Here is a 25,551-nt window from a genome sequence, read left to right as displayed (position 1 = left end):
GCACATCACCATGCCTGGCAAATTTTTAAATTTTTTTGTAGAGCTAGGATCTTGCTGTGTTGCCTAGGCTGGTCTTAAACCCCTGGCCTCAAGCAATCCTGCCGCCTCAGCCTCCCAAAGTGCTGAGATTTTAGGCGTGAGCCACCTCACCCAGCCTAATTTGCCAAATACTTATTGAGGGCCTACTGTGTCCCAGGCTGTGTTCTAGGCGCTGTGGGCACAGAAGGAATGCAGAGGACAAAATCTCCACCCCAAGAAGCTAAGAGTCCAGCGAGGGGGCACATGGTAAAAACATTACAGGGTGAGACGTGCAGGGTGCTCGATGGTGGCAGATGGAAAGGGGAGAAGACGGTCAGGTGTGGTGGCTTGTGCCTGTAATCCCAGCACTGTGGGAGGTTGAGGCGGGCGGATCACTTGAGGTCAGGAGTTCAAGACCAGCCTGGCCAACATGGGGAAACCCTGTCTCTACTAAAAATACAAAAATTAGCCAGGCGTGGTGGTGCGCACCTATAGTCCCAGCTACTTGGGAGACTGAGGCCATGGAATCGCTTGTGCTTGGGAGGCGGAGGTTGCAGTGAGCTGAGATCATGCTGTTGCACTCTAGCCTGGGTGACAGAGAAAGATTCTGTGTCCAAAATAAAAGAAAGAAGAGAGGAACGAAAGAAAGAGAGATAGAAAGAGAAGAAAGGAAGGAAAGAAGCGAGCGAGGGAGGGAGGGAGGCAGGCAGGCAAAGAGAGAAAGTGGGGAAGATGAGGCCAGAGGCCTGCAACTCCTCTCTGACACTCATAGACACCTGTCACTTGGTTCCCCTGAAGTCACCGCCTCCGGCTAAATAGCTTCATCCCTTTGAACTTGAAGTCTCATGATACAGAAGCCGAGCCATTTTACAAGAGAGGAATTTAAGGCTCTTAACATATGTTCTGCTCAAGTCCACGAAATGTCCTTCAGATGGAGCAAAACTAGAATGCCGGCTTTGACCTTCATCTTGAGGCTGTCCATGAAAGCTTACTGTTATGGCCCAGAGCTTGGCTCTTGCACTTGCTGGGAGACGCTGAAAGATGAGGACCATCAGATCGGCCTCCCAGGGCCACTGTGGGGTGTCTGCCCGGAGCAGGGCAGCCAGGCAGGCTCTGGTTAATGGCAACCCTCATCATTAGCATTCATGCTAAGAAGAGTCTTCAACTGCTTGAAGTAGCTGGGGTTGAAAGAAAATGGTACCATCATTTAGAACAGAAATGGAAAATGAATGGATTTGCCAGCATGTCACTGAGGACATTTTTGAATGGGTAGTTAATTTCAAAACTTAAGATAGACCGGGTACAGTGGCTTATACCTGCAATTCCAGCATTTTGGGAGGCTGAGGTGGGAGGACCACTTGAAGCCAGGAGTTTGAGACTAGCCTGGCTGGTCTCAAACATAGTGAGACCCCATTTGTACAAAATAGAAAAATTAATAGCCCGGTGTGGTAGCACCCACCTGTAGTCCCAACTACTTGGGAGGCTGAGGTGGGAGGATGGGTTGAGTCCAGGAGGTTGAGGCTGCAGTGAGCTATGATCACACCACTGCACTCCAGCCTGGACCACACAGTGAGATCGTGTCTCTAAGAGAAAAAATCCTTGTGAGATTTCACATGATAATTCCGGGTGCCTCCTGTTTCCCATTCTGCAACTCATACTGAAACTTGCCCTTCAGTGCATAGAAAGCAGGATTTCAGATTTCGTATGTGTGTGTGCATTTACACATGTGTGTGTGCATGCATGGGTGTGTGTGTATGTGTTTATGTGCTTGCATACATGTGTGCGTGTGGGCATGCATAGGTGTGCACATGTGTGCATGCATGGGTGTGTGTATGTGTTTATGTGCTTGCATACATGTGTGCGTGTGGGCATGCATAGGTGTGCACATGTGTGCATGCATGGGTGTGCATGTGTACGTGTGCATGTGCTTGCATACATGTGCGTGGGGGGCACGCATGGGTGTGCACATGTGTGCATGCGTGGGTGTGCATGTGCACGTGTGCATGTGCTTGCATACATGTGCGTGGGGGCATGCATGGGTGTGCACATGTGTGCATGCATGGGTGCGCATGTGCTTGCGTGCATGTACGTGTGTGTATGCATGTGCATGTGAGTGTTTCCCTAGAAAACTTAGAAAAGCTTACCACTCTCTGTGGCTGGAGCCATTCACTTTTAACTCTTTCATTTCTTCACAATCCCTAAACCTGCTTCACCCGTCTCTGAGACCTGCCTGCCCCTGAGTTTGCAACCCTGATCAAGTCTAAATCCCTCAGTTTCCAGAAGAATACACGGAAGCCCAGAGTCAGGAGTGCTTTGCGCACAATCACTCAGGGTTGTTTGTCTCCATCTCAGGGGTCAGGCAGGATGGCAGGGGCTGGGGCAGGTAGGACTTCTTCCCATCAGCAAATCCTTTTCACCTGCAGCAAAATCTCATGCCATTTTCTCTTCCTGGGTTTCTCCACCCAGTCAAGCCGGCTCCCCCTTTCAACGTCACCGTGACCTTCTCAGGACAGTATAATATCTCCTGGCGCTCGGATTACGAAGACCCTGACTTCTTCATGCTGAAGGGCAAGCTTCAGTATGAGCTACAGTACAGGAACCGGGGAGACCCCTGGGCTGTGGTGAGGAACGCGGGGATCTGTGCAGCTAAGTGGGGGAAGGGGAGGGGAGAGAAGGAAGTGCAGGGGCATCTGTGAAGGAGACAGGTGAGCACCGTCATTCATGGCCAAGAACAGAGACCAAGGGCGCGAGCACCCTCTTACAGATGTTGCAGTAAGCTGGGATTGTGCCACTGCACTCTAGCCTGGGCAACAGAGCAAGACTTAATCTCAAAAAAGAAAAAAAAAAGTCCAGTATTAGAGGGCTCATTGCTTCAAACATGAAGGCTTTGAGAGGTGTCCTTCCAACCCACTATTTAGAACAGTCACAAGTGAGACCCTGTCTCTAAAAACTAAAAATAGTAATAATGATAGTCACAGCTGAAGAGTTCTAGAAGTGCCCATCTTTTAGAATAGTCCCAGCTGAAGATGTCCATGAGTACCATACTTTAGAAAGTTCCCAGTGGAAGATTTCCAGAGGTATCTATTGCTAAGATGTCTGTAGTTAAAGACGTCTAGAAATACCCACTGTTGGGAATGTCAGCATGTCAACTCTTGGAATTTTCAGCAGTTGAAGACACTCTCAATTGATGTATTGAGACTTACACCACCACGTCAGTTGAGAATGTCTTCAACTGTTGAAGAATTCCAAAAGTATGCATTGCCTGGGATCCTGCCAGACCATTGCCACTCCTGAGATACGCCCAGTCCTGCAGGGAGAGTTCACTGCCAGGACCGTGAATGGGTGAATTGGAATCAAAGAGAAATCAAACAGAGCATCCTATCACGGGCAAAGACCAGGCAGTGCTGGTGAGTCTGTGCTGCCCATGCCTGAGTCCAGCTACTCAGGCATAGGCCTGATTCTGGTGGGAAGAAAAGAGATGCTCAGCCCCTCCGATGGAAGCTGGGAAAGAGGTGGCTCTGCTGGAGGCAGGGGATGGCCTGGTTGCACCCTGACCTGCTGTGTCCTTTCCTTGTACTGGCAGAGTCCAAGGAGAAAGCTGATCTCAGTGGACTCAAGAAGTGTCTCCCTCCTCCCCTTGGAGTTCTGCAAAGACTCGAGCTATGAGCTGCAGGTGCGAGCAGGGCCCATGCCTGGCTCCTCCTACCAGGGGACCTGGAGCGAGTGGAGTGACCCGGTCATCTTTCAGACCCAGTCAGAGGGTAGGTGTGAAGCTGGGATGGACACCCCACTCCTGGTGGTCTAGCCACCGTAATCTTGTCGTGGTCTAGCCACCGTAAGCCCGGAGCTGTCTGGCACAGCTGGGAGGTATTCAGTTGTTCATCCCCAGATGTAGCCCTTCAGTGTGCCATTTCTAGAGCCCCTGCTGGCCAGGCCCTGTGCTGGATGCCAGCTGCTGCTTCTTCTGTTAGGCATTTGATACCCCTAACTCTGAAGTGGGAACAGCCCCATTTTTCAGATGAGATAACTGAGGCTTGGAGAAATGAAGTTACTTGCCTGGGATGAGAAATGAGAACAAGATTGGAACCATCTCACTTCAAGACACTAACAGTAGCAGCCTCTCCCACCCCTTTCCACTCTACCCCAGACCCATTTCCCACCACGCTCACCACACGTGGCCTCTGGTAGAGCTGGTGCCTTTTAACCCTTTGCTTCCCTCCCAGAGTTAAAGGAAGGCTGGAACCCTCACCTGCTGCTTCTCCTCCTGCTTGTCATAGTCTTCATTCCTGCCTTCTGGGGCCTGAAGACCCACCCAGCCTGGAGGTGAGGCCATGAGGAAGGCAGGGAGGTGGTCGGGCTGGGCCGCTGCCCCTCTATGGCACACCCAGGGTTGGGGAACATGCCTGTCATTGTGATCACAATGACGGCGATGGGATAATAACCAGCTCACAGCTGCTGCATGCTGGACATCCTGCAGGGCACTCACTTGACTCCCATGGCAGCCCTATGAGCTTGAGACACTGCAGTTGCCCCTGTTTTACAAATGGGGAAGCTGAGGCACAGAGCGGTCAAGGAATTTGCCCAAAGTCACACAGCTCCGAGGTGGAGAAATTGGGATTGAAACTCTGGGCCCTTAAACAGGGACCTCAGCTGTGATCTCGTCCAGTGGATTTTAAGCTTTGAGGTCTGCGGGTCATCAGGGACCACCAGGTGGTGGTGAATAGGTGGGAGCAATACTCCACACCTCTGAGATGGCCTCTCTGTGCACTCCTGGTTGCACATAAAGAAGTTGAGGCTCAGAAGGGGCAGCATTTGCCCAGCACAGCACAGGCAGCCAAGAACATAACCTTGATACCCCTTCGGGAGCCGGCAAGGGAGACTCGCTGCTCCCAGATGGGGGAACCAAGCCCTGAGGAAGGCGGGAGGTGCCCAGGCTGTGTCTTGTGATACGCAGAAGCTCCTGTAGGATAAATCTGGGGAGTGTCCGAATGGGAAGCCACGCTGGCCTCTAGTGAGTCAGGGGCCTCACCCTTTCTGCCCCTCAGGCTGTGGAAGAAGACATGGGTCGTCCCCAGTCCCGAGAATTTCTTCCTGCCTCTGTACAAGTGCTACGGAGGAGACTTCAAGGTGAGCACCCCACCCTGTGACGAGTCCCTCTGAGCCCCTCCTCCTCTTCAGAAGCCCGACCTCCCCTCACCCCAGGCCCCCCAGTCTCACCCCACAGGCCTAGAGCATCCAGATCTCAGTCAAGCCACAAGCCAGGCCTCAGTTTCCCCACGTGCCAAGTGCAGACAGTTATTCTTGTGGTGGAGAATTGGCAGGAGAATTATACAAGATTTGACCAGGTATCCTTCAACTGTTGAAGAATTCCAAAAGTATGCATTGCCTGGGACCCTGCCAGACCACTGCCACTCCTGAGATATGCCCAGTCCTGCAGGGAGAGTTCACTGCCAGGACCGTGAATGGGTGAATTGGTACAGTGGCTCACGTCTGCAGTCCCAGCACTTTGGGAGGCCAAAGCAGGTGGATTGCTTGAGAACAGCCTGAGCAACATAGGGAGACCCTCTACGACCACTCCACCTCCCCGTCTCTATAAAAAGTTTAAAAATCATTCAAGCGAGATGGTGCGTGCCTGTAGTCCCAGCTACTTGGGAGGCTGAGGCAGAAGGGTCGTTCCTAGGCTGCAGTGAGCTATGATCACACCACTGCACTCCAGTCTGGGCAACAGACACAGATGCTATCAAAAAAAAAATCAAATCAGGCCAGGCGCGGTGGCTCATGCCTGTAATCCCAGCACTTTGGGAGGCTGAGGTGGGTGGATCACGAGGTTAAGAGATCGAGACCATCCTGGTCAACATGGTGAAACCCCGTCTCTACCAAAAATACAAAAAATCAGCTGGGCATGGTGGCGTGTGCCTGTAATCCCAGCTACTCAGGAGGCTGAGGCAGGAGAATTGCCTGAACCCGGGAGGCGGAGGTTGCAGTGAGCCGAGATTGCGCCATTGCACTCCAGCCTGGGTAACAAGAGCAAAACTCCGTTTCAGAAAAAAAAAAAAAAAAATCAAATAAAAAAGAAACATTAAACAAGAGCATGCAGCATTGCCCAGCACAAGAAGCTAGACTGGGAGAGGGAGTGAGGTTGGTGGTCTCAAGTCACAGATTGCCACCCCCCTGCCACTCGCCCAGTCCCTTCTCCGGTGCCCTTAATCTGGGTTGGAGAGGGAGTGGGTTCTGGGAAGGGTCTGGCCTCCCGGGGCAAAACACACCAATCTTTGCGAAGCCTCCACCTCACCACCACCCACCAGCACCCACAGGATTATCTGTGCCCAATTACAGGTGTGTCACCCACCCTGCAGGAGTGGGAGGGGCTGCTGCAGAGAGGATGTGGTGGCAGAGGTAGGAGGGACAGTGCCACCTGCTGCAGCTGAGCCTGACAGTCAGACAACGTAGACCTAGAGCATTGATCGGGCTCCTCCTGTCTGCCTGGTGCTGCGCTGGACACGCCTCCTGCCTCACTCATTCTCATACAGCAGCCCCTGTGGAGTGGGTGTTCCACTGCCCCCTGGGGCACCTGAGAGGAAGCCAAGGCTCAGAACAGGCAGGGAGGAACCTGGATTCCAACTCACATAAAATCCACCCTTTTCTCTTCCCTAAAGTTCAAATATCACATTTATTTTGGGTTGATTTTTACCAATACTCATATAGCCCTTCTATATACCAGGGAGTCCACTAGGAGCATCACATACAGTGACTCACTTAACCCTCACTATGACTTTATGGGTGGGTGCTATAATTAGGTCCATTTTCCAGATGAGGAAACTGAGGCACAGAGAGGGTAATTGGCTTAAGGGCGCACAGCTGAGAAGTGACTTCAAATCAGTGGTGGTGGCCACATGACGGTTCTCAGATGAGTTTTTGAGGAACATGAGGTCAAAACAGGGAGATTCCCATTCTCAGGGATTGTCCTTGCCAATTGCATGGGGATTCTGGTGTCATGAATGGGAGTCCCAGCAGGGGAGGGAAGGAGGGTCCTTCAAGTGTAAGGGCCACTGCCTCAGCCAACATCACCTACATCCTTTATCCTCAAAGTGTACAAAGGCCTTTCCAAGTGGCTTTTCACTGATTCACTCCACTCGTTCGTTAATAAACATTTATTGAGCACCTACTGTGTGCTAGGCACTGGGGATAGAGCCATGGACGGAAGAGACAAGACTTGTGCCTGGGGCCAGTGTCTGTCTGGTGGGGACACATAAACCAGGAGAGTGCTGGGTTTCAAGAAACATCAAGGAGGAGGGAAAGGAGGAGATGGCTCAGGTGTCACTCAGGCCTCAGGCCCTCCTGCCCTCATGTCTCCTTGACTCAGGAATCTTAGCTCCTGCTGGGGCTATGGGGCCACCAGTTGTCTGAATAGTCAGGCTACTAGGGGTAGCAACTCCCTTCTACAAGTGGGGAAACTGAGGCCCAGAGTAGGAGGGGGACACCAGTGGGGACCCCCACTATGGTGGGAGCACATCATGGTCCCAATCCCTCCCTCCCTCCCTCCCTCCCTCTCTCCCTCCCTCTCTCTCTCTTCCTCCCCTCTCTGAGTGTCTTTGTTTTCATGTCTCTTTCTTGATGTCTCTTCGTCTCTGTGTCTGTGTCTCTCTATCAGTTTAAACCCTCACTTGGCTGGTGCACAGTGGCTCACCCCTCTAATCCCAGCACTTTGGGAGGCCAAGGTGGGTGGATCACCTGAGGTCAGGAGTTCAAGACTAGGTCTGGCCAATGTGGTGAAACCCCGTCTCTACTAAAAATACAAAAATTAGGTGGGCGTGGTGGTGCATGCCTGTTAGTACCAGCTACCTGGGAGGCTGAGGCAGGAGAATCGCTTGAACCTGGGAGGCAGAGGTTGTGGTGAGCCAAGACGGCACCACCGCACTGCAGCCTGGGCAACAGAGTCAGACTGTCTCAAAAGAATAAAAGTAAAAAAATAAGAAAACCCTCGCCGTACCCTCATCCTGTGCTATGACTCACTCTCTTTTTCTCTCTCACAGAAATGGGTGGGTGCACCCCTCACCGCCTCCATCCTGGAGCTGGGACCCTGGAGCCCAGAGGTGCCCTCAGCCCTGGAGGTGTACAGTTACCACTTGCCACGGAGTCCGGCCAAGAGGCTGCAGCTCACGGAGCTGCGAGAACCGGCAGAGCTGGTGGAGTCTGACAGTGTGCCCAAGCCCAGCTCCTGGGCCACGGCCCAGAACTCCGGGGGCTCAGCTTACAGCGAGGAGAGGGACCGGCCGTACGGCCTGCTGTCCATCGACACAGTGACTGTGCTAGATGCAGAGGGGCTGTGCACCGGGCCTTGCAGCTGTGAGGATGACGGCTACCCAGCCCTGGATCTGGACGCCGGCCTTGAGCCCAGCCCAGGCCTAGAGGACCCACTCTTGGACGCGGACACCACAGTCCTCTCCTGTGGCTGTGTCTCGGCTGGCAGTCCTGGGCTAGGAGGGCCCCTGGGAAGCCTCCTGGACAGACTAAGGCCACCCCTTGCAGATGGGGAGGACTGGGCTGGGGGACTGCCCTGGGGTGGCCGGTCACCTGGAGGGGCCTTAGAGAGTGAGGCGGGCTCGCCCCCGGCCGGCCTGGATATGGACACGTTTGACAGTGGCTTCGCGGGCTCTGACTGCAGCAGCCCTGTGGAGTGTGACTTCACCAGTCCTGGGGACGAAGGCCCGCCCCGGAGCTACCTCCGCCAGTGGGTGGTCATCCCTCAACACTCTCGAGCCCTGGACCCCAGGCCAGCTAGTGAGGCTGACTAGCTGTCCAGAGCTGGCCACTGGATACCGGGCCCTGAGCCAGAGACAAGGTCACCTGGGCTGTGATTGAAGACACCTGCAGCCTTCGAGCCTGATGTTTACAGTGTCTGCGTGTGTGCATGTGTGCGTGCATGTGTGCATGCGTGTGTAGGTGCATGTGTGTATGTGCGTGTGTGTGTGTGTGTGTGTGTGTGTGTGTATCTCAGGTGTGGGCACAGTGACGTCGACGTGTGTGTGTGACTGCACGTGCCTGTGGGCCTGGATAATGTCCATGGTACTCTATGCATTCAGGGCCCAGGGAGCTCACCCGAGTGTACCAGGGTGCACAGCAAACGTGTCTGTGGGCAACAGATGACAACAGCCTTCGTCCTTGCCGGGGTCTTGTGTTACACACTGGTCCACGGCCCCTTCGGGGCCTTGTGGGTACAGGGCATTGCTTGCAGCAGAGGCCAAGCCCAGCCCTCCAGCATCTGCCTCCAGGAGCTTCCAAAAGTCCCTATGGTCCCTTGTCACCTGCCAGCAGGGAGGGAAAGGGGTTGCAGTGAGCCCACAGTGACCCCACCCCGGGTTGGGAAGAGTTTGGGCAACCCATAGAGGAAAGTTCGAATCCTGACTCTGATACCTTCTGGCTGTGCTATCTGAGCCAAGTTGCCTCCCCTCTCTGGGCTAGAGTTTCTTTGTCCAGACAATGCGGAAGGCATGACCCACCTAGGGGAAACTGGTGATGTCACTTGTGTCTAGTACGCAGCCCAGAGCAGACCCTCAGTATACGTCAGCTTCCTTCCTTCTGCAGCCACAGCGGAGGCTCACAGGAGGTGGGCGGGGGTGAGAACACCCATCATCCCCAACAGCCTGGGCATCGGTGGGGCTGTCCCAACTGCAGAGGGCCGCTTGGGGGGGTTTCCAGGCTTAAAACCAGTCCGTCTCATCTCTTGGAAACAGCTCTCCAGCCACCAAGATTTCTTTTTCTGACTTCTGCTACTAAGTTTTTAAAAATTCCGTTTGTGCACCCAAGAGATATTTATTAAACACCAATTACGTGCCCAGCCAAGGCTCATGGGACCCTCCTCCTGTGGCACTGGGGGAGGGAGGGTGCGGGCCGAAACCAGGCAGTGCCCTCCAGCCACACATCCTGCCCCAATTCAGCAATTCAATCCAGCGTCTTATTTGTTCATCCTGGAGAATTAGAGGGAGGTCAAGTTGTATGTCAATGATTTGTCAGAGAACCTGTTGAAATGTGAATTAAGAAGCTAAGAAAATACTTCTTAGCAACATTTTGTTTTTCTTTTGAAACTAGAGTCTCAGTCTGTCGCTCAGGCTGGAGTGCAGTGGCATGATCTCGGCTCACTGCAGCCTTTGCCTCCTGGGTTCAAGCTATTCTGCCTCAGCCTCCCGAATAGCTAGGATTACAGGCACGCACCACCACGCCTGGCTAATTTTTGTATTTTTAGTAGAGATGGGGTTTCACCATGTTGGCCAGGCTGGTCTCAAACTCCTGACCTCAGATGATCTGCCTGCCTCGGCCTCTCAAAGTGCTGGGATTACAGGCGTGAGTCACCACACCCAGCCTCTTAGCAACATTCTCAAGGTACGTCACTGAATATCAGTTTAGTATAGAAGTAGATGTAGGTGCCAGGTATTGCATAAAACTCACCTCTCTCTCCTCTCTTTCTCTCTCTCTATACACACACACACACACACACACACACACACACACACACACACATTTTTTAAGGAAATATGTTGCTTTCCCCCTAAGGGTGCCCATCTTAGAAGTGGCTTGGGTTTTTGAAGACCAAGCAAGGTTACAGCAGCAAAGAGTGTTATTCAGCTCCAGAGCCTGAGTCATGGAGACATAGTCCTCGTAATAGCTCTTGAGCTCCTGGTCCAGCTATGCCTGAAACCACGTTTCTCCCGGACCATTTAGATATGAGAATGGAAGTCATTATGATGTTCACCAAATATTTCCGCCCCCTGCACCTGCACCCTGGGGAGTCTTGGGAACCTGGAAGAGGACCGCCACCCTGGCCCGATCCCACTTTCCTCCCCAAAGGCCAGACTGCTGGCTGGAGGGCCGTGGTGGAGGAGCCAGCTCTGGCTTTTGGAGCAGGGTTGGGTTGGAAGTCAGCAGAAGTCAGTCCTGTCGAAGGCTCCTTTGTGACTCATCTGTGAAGTGGGGTAGTTGGGAGAGGTCGCTGAGAGAATGCATGAGAGTCCTTGGTGCCTGGCGGGAGACTGGAAGGTTCTAGAATGTTGATGGTTATAAGAGTGGGCCTGTGAGCCTGGGATCGGGGGGTGTGAGACTCAGATGGGAGCGAGAGAGTGGAAGCACAGCTTCTGCACAGGGGAGCAGCCCTCACCACCCCTACACCCACACCTGCACCCTAGGGACTCTTGGGTCCAGATGTGCTGTGGTTTTCACACCCTCTTGGGGGCATCAGGTTCCAGGAGCCAGCTGTGGGTGCCACCTGAGCCACAGGCTCTCAGGAAACCAGCACAGCTCTCCTGCACCCAGAGCTCGCTGGGTGAGGGAGGGGAACACGGATGGCTGGGGAGGGCCTGACTGAGGCCAGATGGAGGGTGTTCTGGAGTGGAGCAGACGAGGCTCCTTAGAACCCCACATTTGAAGGGAACTCAGCTCATAAACATGGAGGAGCGAAGTTGGAGGCTGGCTGCAGTGGCTCATGCCTGTGATCCCTGCACTTTGGGAGGCTGAAGCAGGTGGATCACTTGAGGCCAGGAGTTCAAGACCAGCTTGGGTAACATAGCAAGACCCCATCTCTACAAAAATTATTCTTAAAAAAATTATCCAGGCGCGGTGGAGCTTGCCTGTAGTCCCAGCTACTCGGGAGGCTAAGGTGGGAGGAGCGCCTGAGCCCAGGAGTTTGAGGCTGCAGTGAGCTGTGACTGCCTGGTCACAGAACAAGACCCTGTCTCTTAAAAAAAAAATGTTGGAGACAAGAGCTGGGTCACCTAGAAGGACGGATTAGTAGGTGGGAGGGTGGACGGAGGATGGATGGATGTGTGGTTGGACAGAAGGATCGTATTAGGTTGGTGCAAACGTCTTTGCTATTACTCTTAATGGCTTTGATAACACGTTTGAAGGAAGAATGGTTGGTTGGATAGACAGAGATAAACAGATACTGAAGACAAAGGTGAAGACAAAACACAAGTCTACAGGCCAGCAACTCTATTTTGATCACTGCCTTTAGTTCCAGCCTGGCACATGGTAGGCACTCAATAAAGCCTGATTTGTAGCATTTGCTTATTTCCATGGTGTAATTTCAAGTGCCTGATTTCAGTCTAAACACAGAGTTAGGAAGAGATATGCACAATCTGCTCTCTTGGCTGGTATGAGCGAGTCCCAGCTCACTTAGTGATGGTAACCCAGACAGCACATCAAGAGGGCCAGGGGGCTTCAGGGAGGAGGTGGTGTTGGTTGGACTTTGAAAAATGAATAGGAGGCTGGGAGCAGTGGCTCATGACTAATCCTAGCATTTTGGGAGGCTGAGGTGGACGGACCATTTGAGGTCAGGAGTTCGAGACCAGCCTGGGCAACATGGTAAAACCCAGTCTCTACTAAAAATACAAAAATTAGCTGGGTGTGGTGGCAGGCGGCTGTAATCCCAGCTACTTGGGAGGCTGAGGCAGGAGAATCCAGGAGGCGGAAGTTGCAGCGAGCAGATGGCACCACTGCACTCCATCCTGGGCAACAGAGCAAGACTCGCTCTCAAAAATCAAAATAAAAAAAGGAAAAATGAATAGAAGTTGTTAGATGTACCAGTTATTTGGGGCAGAGGGAAGAGCCTGGACAAAGGCCTGGAGGTGTGACTAAGGGTCAGAAGCAGCGGGACTGGCAGCTCCTCGCCTTCCAAAGACTAGGCCAGAATCGATAAGGACCCTCACTTAAGAGGAAGGGGGACCCATCCCAACACTTTCCCAGCTGACTCACTCCTCACCTTGCTGTCTGCAAGCGCTGAGGGGCAGACTCATCCATCTGACAGATGATCTGAGGTCACACACTGAATGAGTGGTCGGAGTCGGAACCAGAACTCTGGGCTCCTGATGCCAATTTCAGTTCTTTTTCACCATGCTCTGCTGGGAAGCGTGTAGATCCAGAGGTTAGGAAGGTTTAGCAGACCCCTGTGGGTGCTGCTGCATCTGCCCGTGCTATAGCCTGGGGATGTGGCTGACCCCCACTCTGGGAGTGGCTGCGTGACCCAGGCCTGGCCAATAGGACATTCCTTCCCTGTGGCAACAGTACAGTTTAGGGACAGACATACCCTAGCTGGTTCATATTCTCTTTCTGCTGGGATTACTGAGCTGTAAGGAAGGGACTGGGAGGGGTAGCAAGAAACACACAAGAAGGCAGAGCTGAGAGATGGAGACACAGTCCTGGTAATAGCTCTTGAGCTCCTGGATCCAGCCATGCCTGAAACTACATTTCTCCAGGACCATTTAGATACATGAGTATAGAAGTCATTATGCTGTTCACCCAGTATTTCCAGCTTTTAGCCTTCTGGGCACATGGCAGGATTGTACCTCTTGACCCTCTGTAGCCAGATGGGGCCACGTGACTGGTGGAGCCTAGCTAGTTGTGAGCAGAATGGTCTCACTTTTGGGCAGAGCACTTTTCAGATGGCTGCCATGCCCCCTACAGTGTTTTCCTCTCTGTCACAGAGACAGATGATGGTGGTGACTGTTCCATCTGCCTGAATGAGGAGATACAGACTGAAATTTCAGTTCACCTGTGACAGACATGGATTGTGAACAAGAAATCAATCCTTTGTTGTTCTAAGCTGCTGCAATGGGGCTGTTTGTTACCACAGCATAACCCCGCCTATCCTGACTGAATCAATTTTTTTCCTTAAGCTGGTTTGAGGTGGGTTTCTCTCCCTTGCAGCAGAAAGTGTTCTAGCATTATTCTGATATCATCCCCACAGTAAGGACTCTCCTTCCATCCTAAGGAAGAACACTGTATTAGTCCTTGTGTCACTATAAAGAAATACCAGGCAGGGCTGGGGATCACTCCTGTAATCCTAGCACTTCAGGAAGCGAAGGTGGGTGATCACTTGAGGCCAGGAGTTCAAGACCTGGCCAACCTGGCAAAACCCCGTCTCTACTAAAAATACAAAAGTTAGTCAGGCATGGAGGTACATGCCTGTAATCCCAGCTACTCAGGAGGCTAAGACACAAGGATCACTTGAACCCAGGAGGCAGAGGTTGCAGTAAGCTCAGATGGCGCCACTGTGCGCCAGCCTGAGTGACAGAGTGAGATCCTGTCTCAAAAAAAGAAAAAGAAAAAAAGAACAATACCAGCGACTAGGTAATTTACACAGAGGCTCAACTGGCTCACAGTTCTGTAGGCTGTGTAGGAAGCTTCCGATCACAGCGGAAGGTGACGGGGAGCCAGCATGCCATGTGGCAAGCGCAGGAGAAAGAGAGTAAAGTTGGAGATCCAGACTCTTTTAAACAACCAGACCAGCCAGGCCGGTGGCTCACACCTGTAATCCCAGCACTTTGGGAGGCCGAGGCGGGCAGATCACCTGAGGTCAGGAGTTTGAGACCAGTCTGACCAATATGATAAAACCCTGCCTCTACTAAAAAAAAAAAAAAAAAAAAAAAAAAATACAAATTTAGCCGGGTGTGGTGATGTGTGTCTATAGTCCCAGCTACTACTTGGGAGGCTGAGACAGAAGAGGTGCTTGAACCTAGGAGGTTGCATTGAGCCGAGATCGTGCCACTGCACACCAGCCTGGGCAACAGAACCAGACTCCATCAAAAAACAAACAAACAAACTCCCAGCTCTCCCGTGAACTGACACAGTGAGAACTCACTCATCACCAAGTGGATGGTGCTACGTTGTTCATGCGGGATACGCCCCCGTGATCCAATCACCCCCACCCCAGGCCTCACCTCCAACATTGAGAATCACAGTTCAACATGAGATTTGAAGAAGACAAACATCCAAACCGTATCACTGACCCCATTCAAAGGGACAAGAAGATCAGGCTCTAGCATTTCTCATGAATGACCTGGGCAAGTCCTTTGCTGTCGCCGAGCCTCAGTTTTCTCTTTTATAAAGCAGGGGTTAGAAATCAGCCTCTCGGCTTGCTCTGGGAATGAAAAGAGAGGGTGGGACCGACCTTTATTAGATGAGTTGTCTTTGTGATTTTTTGTTTTTAGACAGTCTCATTCTGTTACCCAGGGTGGAGTGCCGTGGTGCTATCTCAGCTCACTGAAACCTCCGCCTCCCAGGTTCAAGCAATTCCCCTGCCTCCACCTCCCGAGTAGCTGGGATTACAGGCGTGCGCCACCAACCCCTGCTAATTTTTCTATTTTTAGTAGAGAAGGGGTTTCACCATGTTGTTCAGGCTGGCCTCGAACTCATGCCCAGAAGTGATTCAATCACCTCAGCCTCCCAAAATGCTGGGATTACAGGCGTGAGCTACCATGCCCAGTGAGAGGTGGGTTGTCTTTCTATCATTTTGAGCTAGGCTCCGGGTTAGAAGAGAAGAGGGCTGTGGCCCCAGCCTTTCCCAGTCTCCTTCCCAGAGTTCGTACATGCTTCTCTCCAGATGCCTTGACACTTGCATTGCTGTCTGCGGTGATTCAAAGCATACATAAACCCAGCTCCCCAACCATCTACAGTTCCTGCGAGATCTCAGCCTGGGAGGGTGTCTGGGCGTCCCAGCTGCTGTAACAAGGGAAGGAGGTGGAGGGAAGTCAAGGCCCAGAAAGAGGCGATGATTTTCCTGGAGTCCATCATGCCCTGCCCCATTCCTGAGTGCCTTTTGGTCCCCCAGCTGGAGGTGAAAGCCCCTTTCTCCCTTCTACCTGGGGATGTGGTTTGCCTGGGCCCGGCTGCTGGCCCCCTGGTATGGCACAGCCCTGCACAGCCCACCCAGCCCCAGGTGCACCGACAAAACCCAGGAAGGGGACTTCCGGTGGAAGATGGAGCAGCAAGCACATGCAACGCCCCTCCCAGGAGCCCATTACACTCACGGTAAAGGAAGCAGGCGCTTCCTTCAAACTCTCAGCAGGGAAGAACAAGGAGAGGACTCATCAGCAGTCAGGAAACACCCGCGCATTCGTGCAAGACGAGAGGACGGAGTGAAGTCTTTGCTCGGACATCACCTTCCTTCTCCACGGGGCCTACCTGGGTTGGGCCCTTTATTCAAAGTACAGCACCCCACTGCCTGGTTTTGGTTTTTTCCATCACACTTATTACACCCTCTAATATGTCTGTTATTTACCCATCATATTTATTGTCTATCCCCACTAGAGCAGGGATTTAGTCTCTGCTGGGTCTCAGAGCCTAGAACGGTGCTTAGAATGAATGAATGAATCAATCAATCAATCAATTAATGGTAGAGTACCGACTGGCAAAGCAGTATGTGGAGGGGAGGGCACCATCTGCCCCAGACCTAGAAAGGGCACAGAATGAGGTGTAGAGATGAAACAGGCCTCCCAGGAAGTCTGTAATCAGAGCCAGAGCCCTTCCTCTGTTGCTGAAACCATGGGACGGCCATAGGTCTCCTCCGTCTTTAAGGGCAACAAATGTGAAGGTTTTTCTTTAAAAAATTGATGGCCCCAGGCCACCCGTGGTGTGGCTCACGCCTGTAATCCCAGCACTTTAGGAGGCTGAGGCAGGTGGATCACCTGAGGGCAGGAGTTTGAGACCTGGCTGGCCAACATGGCAAAACCCCATCTCTATGAAATTTACAAAAATTAGCTGGGCATGGTGGTGTGCACCTGTAATCCCAGCTACTTGGGAGGCTGAGGCATGAGAATCGCCTGAGCACAGGAGCTGGAGGTTGCAGTGAGCCGAGATGGCGATACTGCACTCCAGCCTGGGCAACAGAGAAAGTCTGTCTAAAAAAAAAAAAAAAAAAAAAACTGATGACCCCTGACAAGAAACCCTTTCATCCTACTCTTTAGTCTCCCAGCACAATGCTGGCTCTCCCACCACCCCAAAACAAATCCCATCCTTGGAAGGCAGTGTGACGGGGAGGTCCCTGAGGCTGGCAGCCTGGAATGCCAGCAGATCCGCTTTCCGGCCTCCAGCCCTGTGGACTTGACTTTACCTCCTGTGCCTCAGTTTCCTCATCTATGAAATGGGCATACTGATCAGACAGATGTCTTAGTGCTGTTGCGGGACCAGGAGTTAGTGTGTGTAACGTGCCCAGAACAGTGTCTGGCATCTGGCTGGCTGAGGAAATCTTGTTGCTAGGACATCATCGATTTTGCGGAGAAGTCATGCCTCGCCCCAGTCAGCTCTTACTGGCCTCACCCTGGAGACAGAAATGGACCAAGAGCACAGACACGGGAAACCAAGACGAAGCAATGGAAGACAGAGACAGCTGGGCGGCTGCTGCCACCTGCTGGGGAGCACTGCAATCTGCAGGTGTCGGCTGAAGGCGGAGGAAATGACACCCAAGTGCATGGACCCTGGACAATCGTCACAGCAGCCCTCTGTGGTAGGGAATAGGGGCGATGAGGATGGGGTGAACTGGCAGGGGTTTAATTCAACAAGGCTGACTTCTACCCTTGGGGTGGATGGACCTGTGTTGGGCACTGGGAGGTGAGGAAGGAGGGAGATGCCATGCATGCGCGCGCGCGCGCACACACACACACACACACACCCCCTGTCCACACAGCCAAACACATACATACACAGCACGTATGTGCAGATACACATTCGCAGCTTCAAAACGTTCATGGACAATGGAATTCAAGGATAAAAATAAGAAACAGAAATTTTACGTTTAAGCTCCATCAAGGTCAAGACACTTTGGTGAGCGAGACCAGCCACGCAGCTCCTCCCTAAGAACTGAGGGTCCTGGCACTTTTACCACGGCGATGCCATCTCTTACATTATTAACTGAAGAAAGGTGCCCTTCAAAGGTTTGTTTTTAAGATTCGGAAACAAAACGAAGTCAGGAGCCGTGTGAGGACTGTAAGGTGGGTGCCTGATTTCCCATGGAAACGTTTGCAGAACTGCCCTTGTCCGATGAGGAGGGAGCAGCAGCATTGCTGTGGTGGAGAAGGACCCTCGGGGAAAGCTTTCCCGGCTGGTTTCCCGCTAAAGCCTTGGCTGCTTCCTCAAAACACTCCCATCACAGGCATGCCGATGCGGACGTGCAGGGAGTCCCTGAGTGGCAGTGAGCTGCGCTGAGGGCGTGTTTTATGTTGCATGGCATCACAGGCCCGGGCTTCCCAGGGTGTGCACTGACAGATATGGACGGAAATGTGGAGAGGGAAGCTGGGAGGGGCCCTGAAGGAGAGGGGCCCAGGGGCTTCAGCAGGATTTGAAATGCTGGATTTGGCAGAGAATGCATTCATACACTTGCTTACCTAAGAAAAAGAAAACAGAATTCAGAGTGAGGAACGCAGGACTGGGGTACAGGGGAGGACACAAAGCCAAGATGTCCAGGCCTCGTGCGGGCGCCCATCTGGGCGGTGCAGCCCCTGCTCTCTCTGCAGGAGACCTGCAGCAACCACGTAGTACTGCTCTGGCAGCTGCAAAAGGGCCAGAGACCCATTTTTACCTCTTTGTAGGTTTTATTTGGTAGATAGTGCTTAACCTTTCTGCCCAGTTTCCTTTCCTTCACAGCCTGGGCATACACGTTTTAGTTTTCCAGTCGCTATCACTCCCTAGTGTTTAACCCAAGGCCCCTTTCCTCTCGTTTGTTACCTGCCTGGCCCCTGAAGGCATCTCAACTCACAACTACTGGTCAATGCTGTGGCTTCTGGAGACTTCTGTGCAGAGCTTGGAGGGGCAGAGAGCTGCCTTGGAAGGATGGATGGATGGATGGGTAGGCGGATGAACAGATGGGTGCGTGAACGCACAGATCAAAGGATGGATGAGTAGGTGGATGAATGGATGGATGAATAGGGGGTGGGTGGGTAGATGAGCAGATGGATGGATAGATGAATGGATGGATAGATGAATGGATGGATGGGTAAGTGGACGGATGGATGGATGGACAGATGGCTAGATGGGTGGACAGATGAGAGGCTTCATGATGGGCAGGAGGGAGGGGAAGAGGGAACAAGATCATCCCTGGGCAATGGCTGTAGGAATGTGGCCTGGTGTTCACAGAAGCCCCATCTCACCATCTGAGAGCTGTCCCCACCAACCCTACATCCTATTTCCCAACACAGGCCCACACTCTCCCTCATCTGGGAGGCACAGGCAGAGAAGGAAACCGGGTTGAACCGGACCACGCACTCGCACCCAGTGCTCTTCAGCTCTTCCCCCGTTCTCACAGGAGAAAACTAAGGCTCTGAAATGTGGATGCGGTGGTCAGTATTTCAAGAATCATTTGCTGGATACCCAAACCTTTTTTCCACCCTATCACACATTCCCAAATATTGAGCATTTGCTCAGTGTCTTATTTATGAAGCAGACCACATCCACTATTCTACATGATTGCCTCAAAAAGTTCCAGGGAACACTACTGTTTAAAGTTTAAATGAAACTTTAAAGAGAAAAAAAAATGGATGCTAAGGCCTGAGCAGCTTCGGCAGTGGGGGGGCTCACCCTCAGGACTCCGACCCCCAAGACCCTCTCTTCTCTTCGTCCCTCCTAGCCCACAAGTACGGCCCAGAGTGGCCCTTCCTGGGTTGGAAGGTGGGTCAGGTCAGGGGTCCTAAGGGCACATGTTCCCCAGGGAGCACACTTTTCTAGGTGAGAGAAGCTGCAGGTGGGTGTGAGACACAGACGGCTGGGGCGGGGCACATCCCACCTACAGGAAGCCGCCTCTGCTCAGCACTTCTGTCACGGGCAGAAAGCTAAGCCCATTGTTACTGGAACTTTCCATTTTAAAAGACAGACATCTGCATTTTTTTTTTTTTTAATGTGAAAACTCTACATTTAAAAAATGTCGACAACTAACTTAAAAAAAAAATGTAATCATGTGCATTCAAGAGAACTTCAAGGGGCCAGGTCCATCCTGCAGGCCCTGGTGGCTCTGTGGAGGGGGAGGCCTGGGGCCAGCCGAGAAGGCAGTGAGAGAGCTGCCCGTGCCCGTCTTCGTCCCATTTGTCCCAGAGGCCGTCTCTCACCTGCTGGCTGAGGCGGGGCAGGGCCTTCCCTCTTCCTCTGGTTTCAACGGGAACAGCCACTCCAGGTTGTTCTGCAGTGAAAGCAGGGAGTCCCGTAGGGGAATCAATGGTTCTTTAGGAAACACACAAAACAGAATGGAATTTACTTCCCTTTAATCAAAAAATAAATAAATCCACTCCACAGGGACTTTTTTTTTTTTTTTTTTTAATGAGGAAAAAGGTGAAAGAACAAAATAAAACAAACAAAACCAAAACCTACAGGGACTCTTCATTTCTGGCCCACAGGGAATCAGCAGCCAGGCGGAGGGACACGAGAGCCAGCCCAGCCAGGCCTGCCAGGTGACTCAAAGGCCAGAAAGGAAGCTCCGGGCTCTGCTCTGGGGGGCCCAGTCCCACCCAGGGGTTGGGATGTCCTGCCTTGGGAGGGGCCACAGTCCCCACAGGGGCCCCCTGGCAGCAGGGCACACTGCCCCTATTCTGCAAGGCATATCCCACAAGGCCCTTGCTCTCAGTGGCACTCGGGCACTCAAGGAGCCAGGAGACCCCGCCGAGATGGCTGGAGTCGGGAATGTGAGGTGTGCACAGGCGGGGCCAACTCCAGACACCCCGAGACAAGATTACCAATTCCCAGTGTGATGAGGCCAGTCCCCAAGGGGCAGGCCCAGAAGAGCCTGGGGCACTGGCAGGTGGAGAAGCCCCTCTTTCCAGAGTTCCAGAAGAGTGGGAAATGTGTTGGGCTGTGGCTCTGGCCAGAGCACCTGTCCCCTGCTGCAGGAGGCTCGGCAGACCCAAGGCCGGGCATGGTGGGGTCTGCCGAGCACCAGGTGGGGTGGCTGGGAGGAGGGACTCCCACAGGGGTCCTAGAGGTGGATCCACTTGTTCCAGTTGACCTCGTGGGGAAACACACGGCCCAGCCGAAGGGTACAGTCCAAGGTGGGCTCGTAGAAGACCATGGGGCTCTCGCCCAGGCTGGAGTGCGCCTCCACTTCTTCCACCACAGGTGTAGAGAAGAGTGAGACGGCCCTTGGCTTTCTCAGCCCGCACTTCCGGATGCAGCCGAGGGACTCCAGGCCCTGTAGATGCCAGACACACAGGTTGTAAGGGCACGACACCGCCTGCTTACTGATTTATTCTTCAAGCGTTTATGGAATGAACTCTGTACTAGGAAGCCACTTCCCAGAGCAGGGGGCACCTGAATCGAGCATGAGGCAAGCGGGGATGTACCAGGAGGGTTCAGGCAAAGGCCCTGGCAGCAGAGGCAGTGGCCTGAGCGTGGGGCCACCATGCTGAATGTGACGCAGGCCTGCAGTGGGGCTGCATCCCAGCTTCCTGTGAGCCAAGACTGGCTTCCAGGTGAGGTTTTGTTTGGCCTGTGGGGAATCTGACACTGAACTTCAAGCTCCTAGCTGCCAGAGGAGCTGGAGGCCCCAGCCACGCTGGGCCCTGGGAGCACAGGGCAGCTGTGAGCCGAGCAGGAAGCAGCCGTACCAGTGCAGAGCTCCTTGACCTGGGGCCCTGTGAGCTCGTGAGTTAGTGACCCCTGGCACAGAGAAAGCATCAGAGACAAGCACCCCGGGAACCCCATCTTCCAGCCTGGCCAGCAGCATGGAGCAGCTAAAGGACACTGAGGGACAGCCTGAGAAGCAGGAGCCCAGGACAGGCTGAGGGAGGAAGTACAGGTAAGCAGTATGGTGGTCCTGCATGCTGCCTGGAGTGTGCACATCATGGCCAGGCCCTCGAGTCCACCCAGCCGCCCCTAACCCCTGCTGAGCCCAGGAAGGCCTCGCACCTGGAGCAGCTCCAGCACAGCGACGGGTTGCAGAACCCCCTGGTAGTGGCGCAGCAGGCAGCTCTCGGGGATGCCAGGCCTGGTCATGATGTGGTACAGCATGGCCTCCATCATGCCCTTGCACACGGGCAGGTTCAAGTGGCCGTCCACCACACGCCATGGCCGGCCGATGAAGGAGACGCTCTCACAGTCCCTGCAGGGCGTGGGCTTGGCATCAGGGCTTGGCAGGGGCAGGAGGGCAGCTCGTTCAGATAGAACACTGAGCCTTGGGGGTATCTTAGGCCTGCCCCAGGCCACAAGGCTGAGATCGGCCACCTCCTGCTCTCTGCTCGCCAAACTCCCCGCTTCTTTCCTGTCTGGACAGCGGGGCCCATGACCGCCAGCTGGACGGAACCACGACGTGGGCTTCTGCTCAGATGCAGCTGTCACCGAGGCTTCGGTGGGCCCACACCCCAGGTCCCCCCACACTGGCAGGAGAGGGACAAGGGCTGGGACTCCTGGATTTGCCAGTTGTCCTGGCAGCCCGGGCAGCAGCCACCTCCAGGCTCCGGCGAAGCTCACAGGGGTGTAACTCTGAAGCTCTGCTCCGTGCCGTGTGCAGGGTTCTGGGCACGCTTTCCTCAGAACAGGTATTTCTGCTACTAAATCAGGGACTGAACAGTCACTTGGGGCCCAGGACCCCAGCAGAGCTGGACAGCCGGCTCTCATCACCACGGCTCGGCCCTGGTAGGGGCACAACTGAGCTCCTGAAAGCCAGGATAGGATGCAGGGCACTTGGGCCCTGCCAGTCTGGGGTCAGCACACACACTCATGGGAGGCACCCCTACCAGAGTGGCTTTTGTGGCCCCCCTGCCTCCTGTAATTCTGGGGCACAGCCGTCCCTGGGGGCAGCTAGGCGTTCAGGGCTTATCCCTCTGTGGACATTTGGCTTATCTGCAGGAGTGGGTGGGGGGCCTGTGGGCCGTAAGGAGCTCAGCGGTGAGGCGCAGCTGATAACGCCAGGTGTGGTTCTCCGCCAGCGCCCTGGGCATCCTGGAAGCACTGCTGGTTCCAAGCTGACCTGGGAGCTGCCAGCGCCCAGCACACCTGCTGCCCGTCCACTGCGCCCTCCAAGTGTCCCTGACAAGCAGCACAGTGCTGGGCAGGCTGTCAGAGTCGGGACCTGGGGAGAGACCCTCAAAGACCCTCACACAAATCCTTACACTCAGCCCGGTCAAGAGCCCCGCCCCAGGCCCTGGAGTCAGAACCCCACACTCACCTTTCCCGCGCTGCCTGGGAGATGCTGCTGGCTCCAAAACTCTCTGTGAACCCTGAGGGAAGAGGAAGAGGACGTGAGAGGCTCGGAAAGGCAGGGAAGCCATCTCTGCCTCCCCGCCTTCAGCATGGTACCCAGCACCCAGCATGAGCTGGGCACCTCGAGGTTTGGGGATGAAGCGTCAAAAAAAGGACAACGATCATCTCCTCACAGAGTAAGCACCCTGGAGGTGGCGGGGCCGGGGAGACTGCCGCAGACAGTGCCCCAGGCCCGGACAAGCCCCACACTGGAGGAAGCCAGCGAACACCTCATTTCCCACCCAGAAGCTCTGACCACAAGGGTGGTATAAAACCCGAGGCAAAAACACCCCAAAGAAAACAAAAACGCCCAGAGAAGCCACATGAGAAGGCCGCTGCTGATGAAAGATGACGCCCGAGGAAGGCGAGACCCCCATGCTGTCAGCGCCCTATAGCAGCCGCTGTGGTACACACGCCAGACCCACCGCCTGAGCTCCTGCTCTGGAACTCACAGCGCTGCCCGGGGAGTGGGAGGCCTCTGTCCTCCCCTGGAAATGCATTTACAGGCAGCATCCTCCCCGCAGGGCTCAGGCTCTGAGAAGCTGAAATCAAGCCCCTTTTGCGCCAGTGGCAGGTCCCCTATCTGGGAGGAAGGTGTGCAGCCCATCAGGGAATCGGGGAGGGAAAGCGCAGGTCGGGTGGGGGACAGGGCGTGCGGTACCTCTGGGGTCTTCAGTGCCCTCTGGAGGCTGGGCCTGGCCACTCGGCTGCTCTTGGCCCAGGGAACTGAACTCCCCGACGCCCTCTTGGTCTTCCTGCGCAGCCCCTGCCACGGCAGTGTCTTCAAGAGCTGGGGGTGGAGACGGGGCCTGGGCTTCTGCCCAGTCTTCTGCTCTAAGCCCGAGGCTGGGGGCCAAGTTTGAGTCCTGGAGCGCTGGCCTCTTGGCAGGGGTCTCCCCGATCTCACTGGCCCAGACGGCGTACCTCTTGGTGCCCCGGGGGCTGTGAGAAGGGGGCGCCTGCCCCTCGGGAGGGCCGTCCTGGCTGGAAGAACCCTCCAGGGGTCTGGCCTGAGGGTCTTCTCTCTGGACATGGGCATCCTCCTCTCTGTCTTTCAGCCTCACAGAGTGCAGGAGCCAGGGCCAGGCAGAGCCTATGGCCACCAGGCGCACAGTGTTGCCGCCGACCTCCAGCACCTGCTGCTGCTCCAGGAGGGCCTAGGGGGGCAGGAGACAGGTGGAGTCTGTGGGGAGCCAGGGATCCTCTGCGCTGGTGATGGGGGATGAGCGGAGTGGCTTCCCCTGTCCGCTGGGTTAAGTCCCTGAGCAGCAGGTCCACGAAGTGGGCCCGGTTCCCAGCCCCGGGGCTGCCCCTTTTAGCCCCGTGCCTTGGAGGAGCCTCTCTTCCTCTCTAGGCTCAGCCTGGCTGCTCGCGAACCACATCAGCTGTGTGACCTTCAGGGATCCCCAGCTGCACCCTCAAAGCGGACAGGAAATGCCTCAGTTTTGAAACATTAACGACTAATTCAATGCTTAAAAAGAATGCACCATGCTATGCCCCACATCAAGCCCATCCTTGGTGTGCACCGGCCTGGGAGCTGCAACTCCGGCTAACCTAAAGCACAGCTCACCTGGACGCAGTCTGCAAACGTCCTGGTACGCCCACCACCTGGCTGCTCCAAAGCCGAGAACCGTCTGCGCAGCTCCTCCTTGTCGATCCCAAAACAACCCATGGCTACAATGGCTTCCAGGATCTCCAAGGCAGCAGTCAGGTCTTCGGGATTATATCCAGAGAGCTCCAGCCGGAGGACAAACTCTTCCAAGCTGCAGCCATTTTCCTGGGGGTTTATCAGCTTGGTGAACGTGTCAGGGAGGCAGGACATTCCCACCGTTAGCTCTTCCAGAGGAGCGGCTGGGAAGACACGGAGGAAGATCAGAGGCAACCGACAGAGGCCCTCGTCCCCCAGCCAATGCACAGGCCACAAGTAGGAAAGGCACGCTGCAGCGCACAGGGGTCACCTGCTGGGTGGACCGGTTGGGTCCCTGGGAGTCAGGCTCCTCATCCATGACTCCAGGCCCCTGCCTACAGCTGACTGGATTTCTCCTGGCCACTGTGATTTTCCTGCTCAAGATATAAAGTGAAGGGTACAGAGGCCGAGGACTGGGGTTCGAGCACTGTAAAGCCCAGTGCTCTGGTGGGGAGTCCCTGACCGGGGACTCCTACATTTCCCATGGCTAGCTTCTGTTGCTTCCTGTGGAAGACGTCTCTGCTAAGGCCATAATCGATAGGTTACCACTGCATTTTTCCCCAGTCCAAACTCCAAAGTACAGAATTCGAATTGTGGTTACAAAACATATAATGAACACCATCAGCTTCACAAGCACCTCACAATATTGTGCTTCATGGATATTGCGGTTTTGGGTTTGTTTTTACACACTGAAGGTTTGTGGCAGGTCTGCATCAAGAGCGTCTACCGGTGCCACGCCCCCAACACCAGGTGCTCCATTTGTGTGCCACGCTTTGGTAATTTTCATCTCTCCGCTTTTTCATGATCACCATATCTGCGATGGTGACCTGTGATCAGCAATCTTTGACATTACCACTGTAATT

The 25,551-nt window shown here is 54.2% G+C and overlaps 2 protein-coding genes across 2 annotated transcripts in view; one reads left to right on the top strand and one right to left on the bottom strand.

Moving 5' to 3' along the window:
- IL21R (interleukin 21 receptor) overlaps nucleotides 1-12,078 on the top strand; it is a 51,148-nt gene extending 39,070 nt beyond the window's left edge. Inside the window, 6 exon segments of the mRNA XM_010340813.3 lie at nucleotides 2,485-2,639; nucleotides 3,602-3,779; nucleotides 4,242-4,341; nucleotides 5,064-5,145; nucleotides 8,052-8,763; nucleotides 8,766-12,078. Coding sequence (XP_010339115.2) covers nucleotides 2,485-2,639; nucleotides 3,602-3,779; nucleotides 4,242-4,341; nucleotides 5,064-5,145; nucleotides 8,052-8,763; nucleotides 8,766-8,800 — 1,262 coding nt within the window. The 3' untranslated portion in view covers nucleotides 8,801-12,078.
- A 7,575-nt stretch (nucleotides 12,079-19,653) lies between these two features.
- Nucleotides 19,654-25,551, bottom strand: part of GTF3C1 (general transcription factor IIIC subunit 1) — an 86,551-nt gene continuing 80,653 nt past the window's right edge. The window contains exons 33-37 of the mRNA XM_039478061.2: nucleotides 24,572-24,852; nucleotides 23,663-24,158; nucleotides 22,928-22,979; nucleotides 21,670-21,862; nucleotides 19,654-20,953 (exon numbers count right to left, since the gene is read on the bottom strand). Of these exons, the coding sequence (XP_039333995.1) occupies nucleotides 20,741-20,953; nucleotides 21,670-21,862; nucleotides 22,928-22,979; nucleotides 23,663-24,158; nucleotides 24,572-24,852 (1,235 nt within the window). The 3' untranslated portion in view covers nucleotides 19,654-20,740. The remainder of the gene's footprint in view (nucleotides 20,954-21,669; nucleotides 21,863-22,927; nucleotides 22,980-23,662; nucleotides 24,159-24,571; nucleotides 24,853-25,551) is intronic.

The sequence above is a fragment of the Saimiri boliviensis genome, chromosome 12, assembly GCF_048565385.1.
Source record: "Saimiri boliviensis isolate mSaiBol1 chromosome 12, mSaiBol1.pri, whole genome shotgun sequence".
NCBI classification, from domain to species: domain Eukaryota; kingdom Metazoa; phylum Chordata; class Mammalia; order Primates; family Cebidae; genus Saimiri; species Saimiri boliviensis.
Note: the sequence above shows the minus strand (reverse complement) of the source record. Positions and strands in the feature narration are given on the sequence as shown.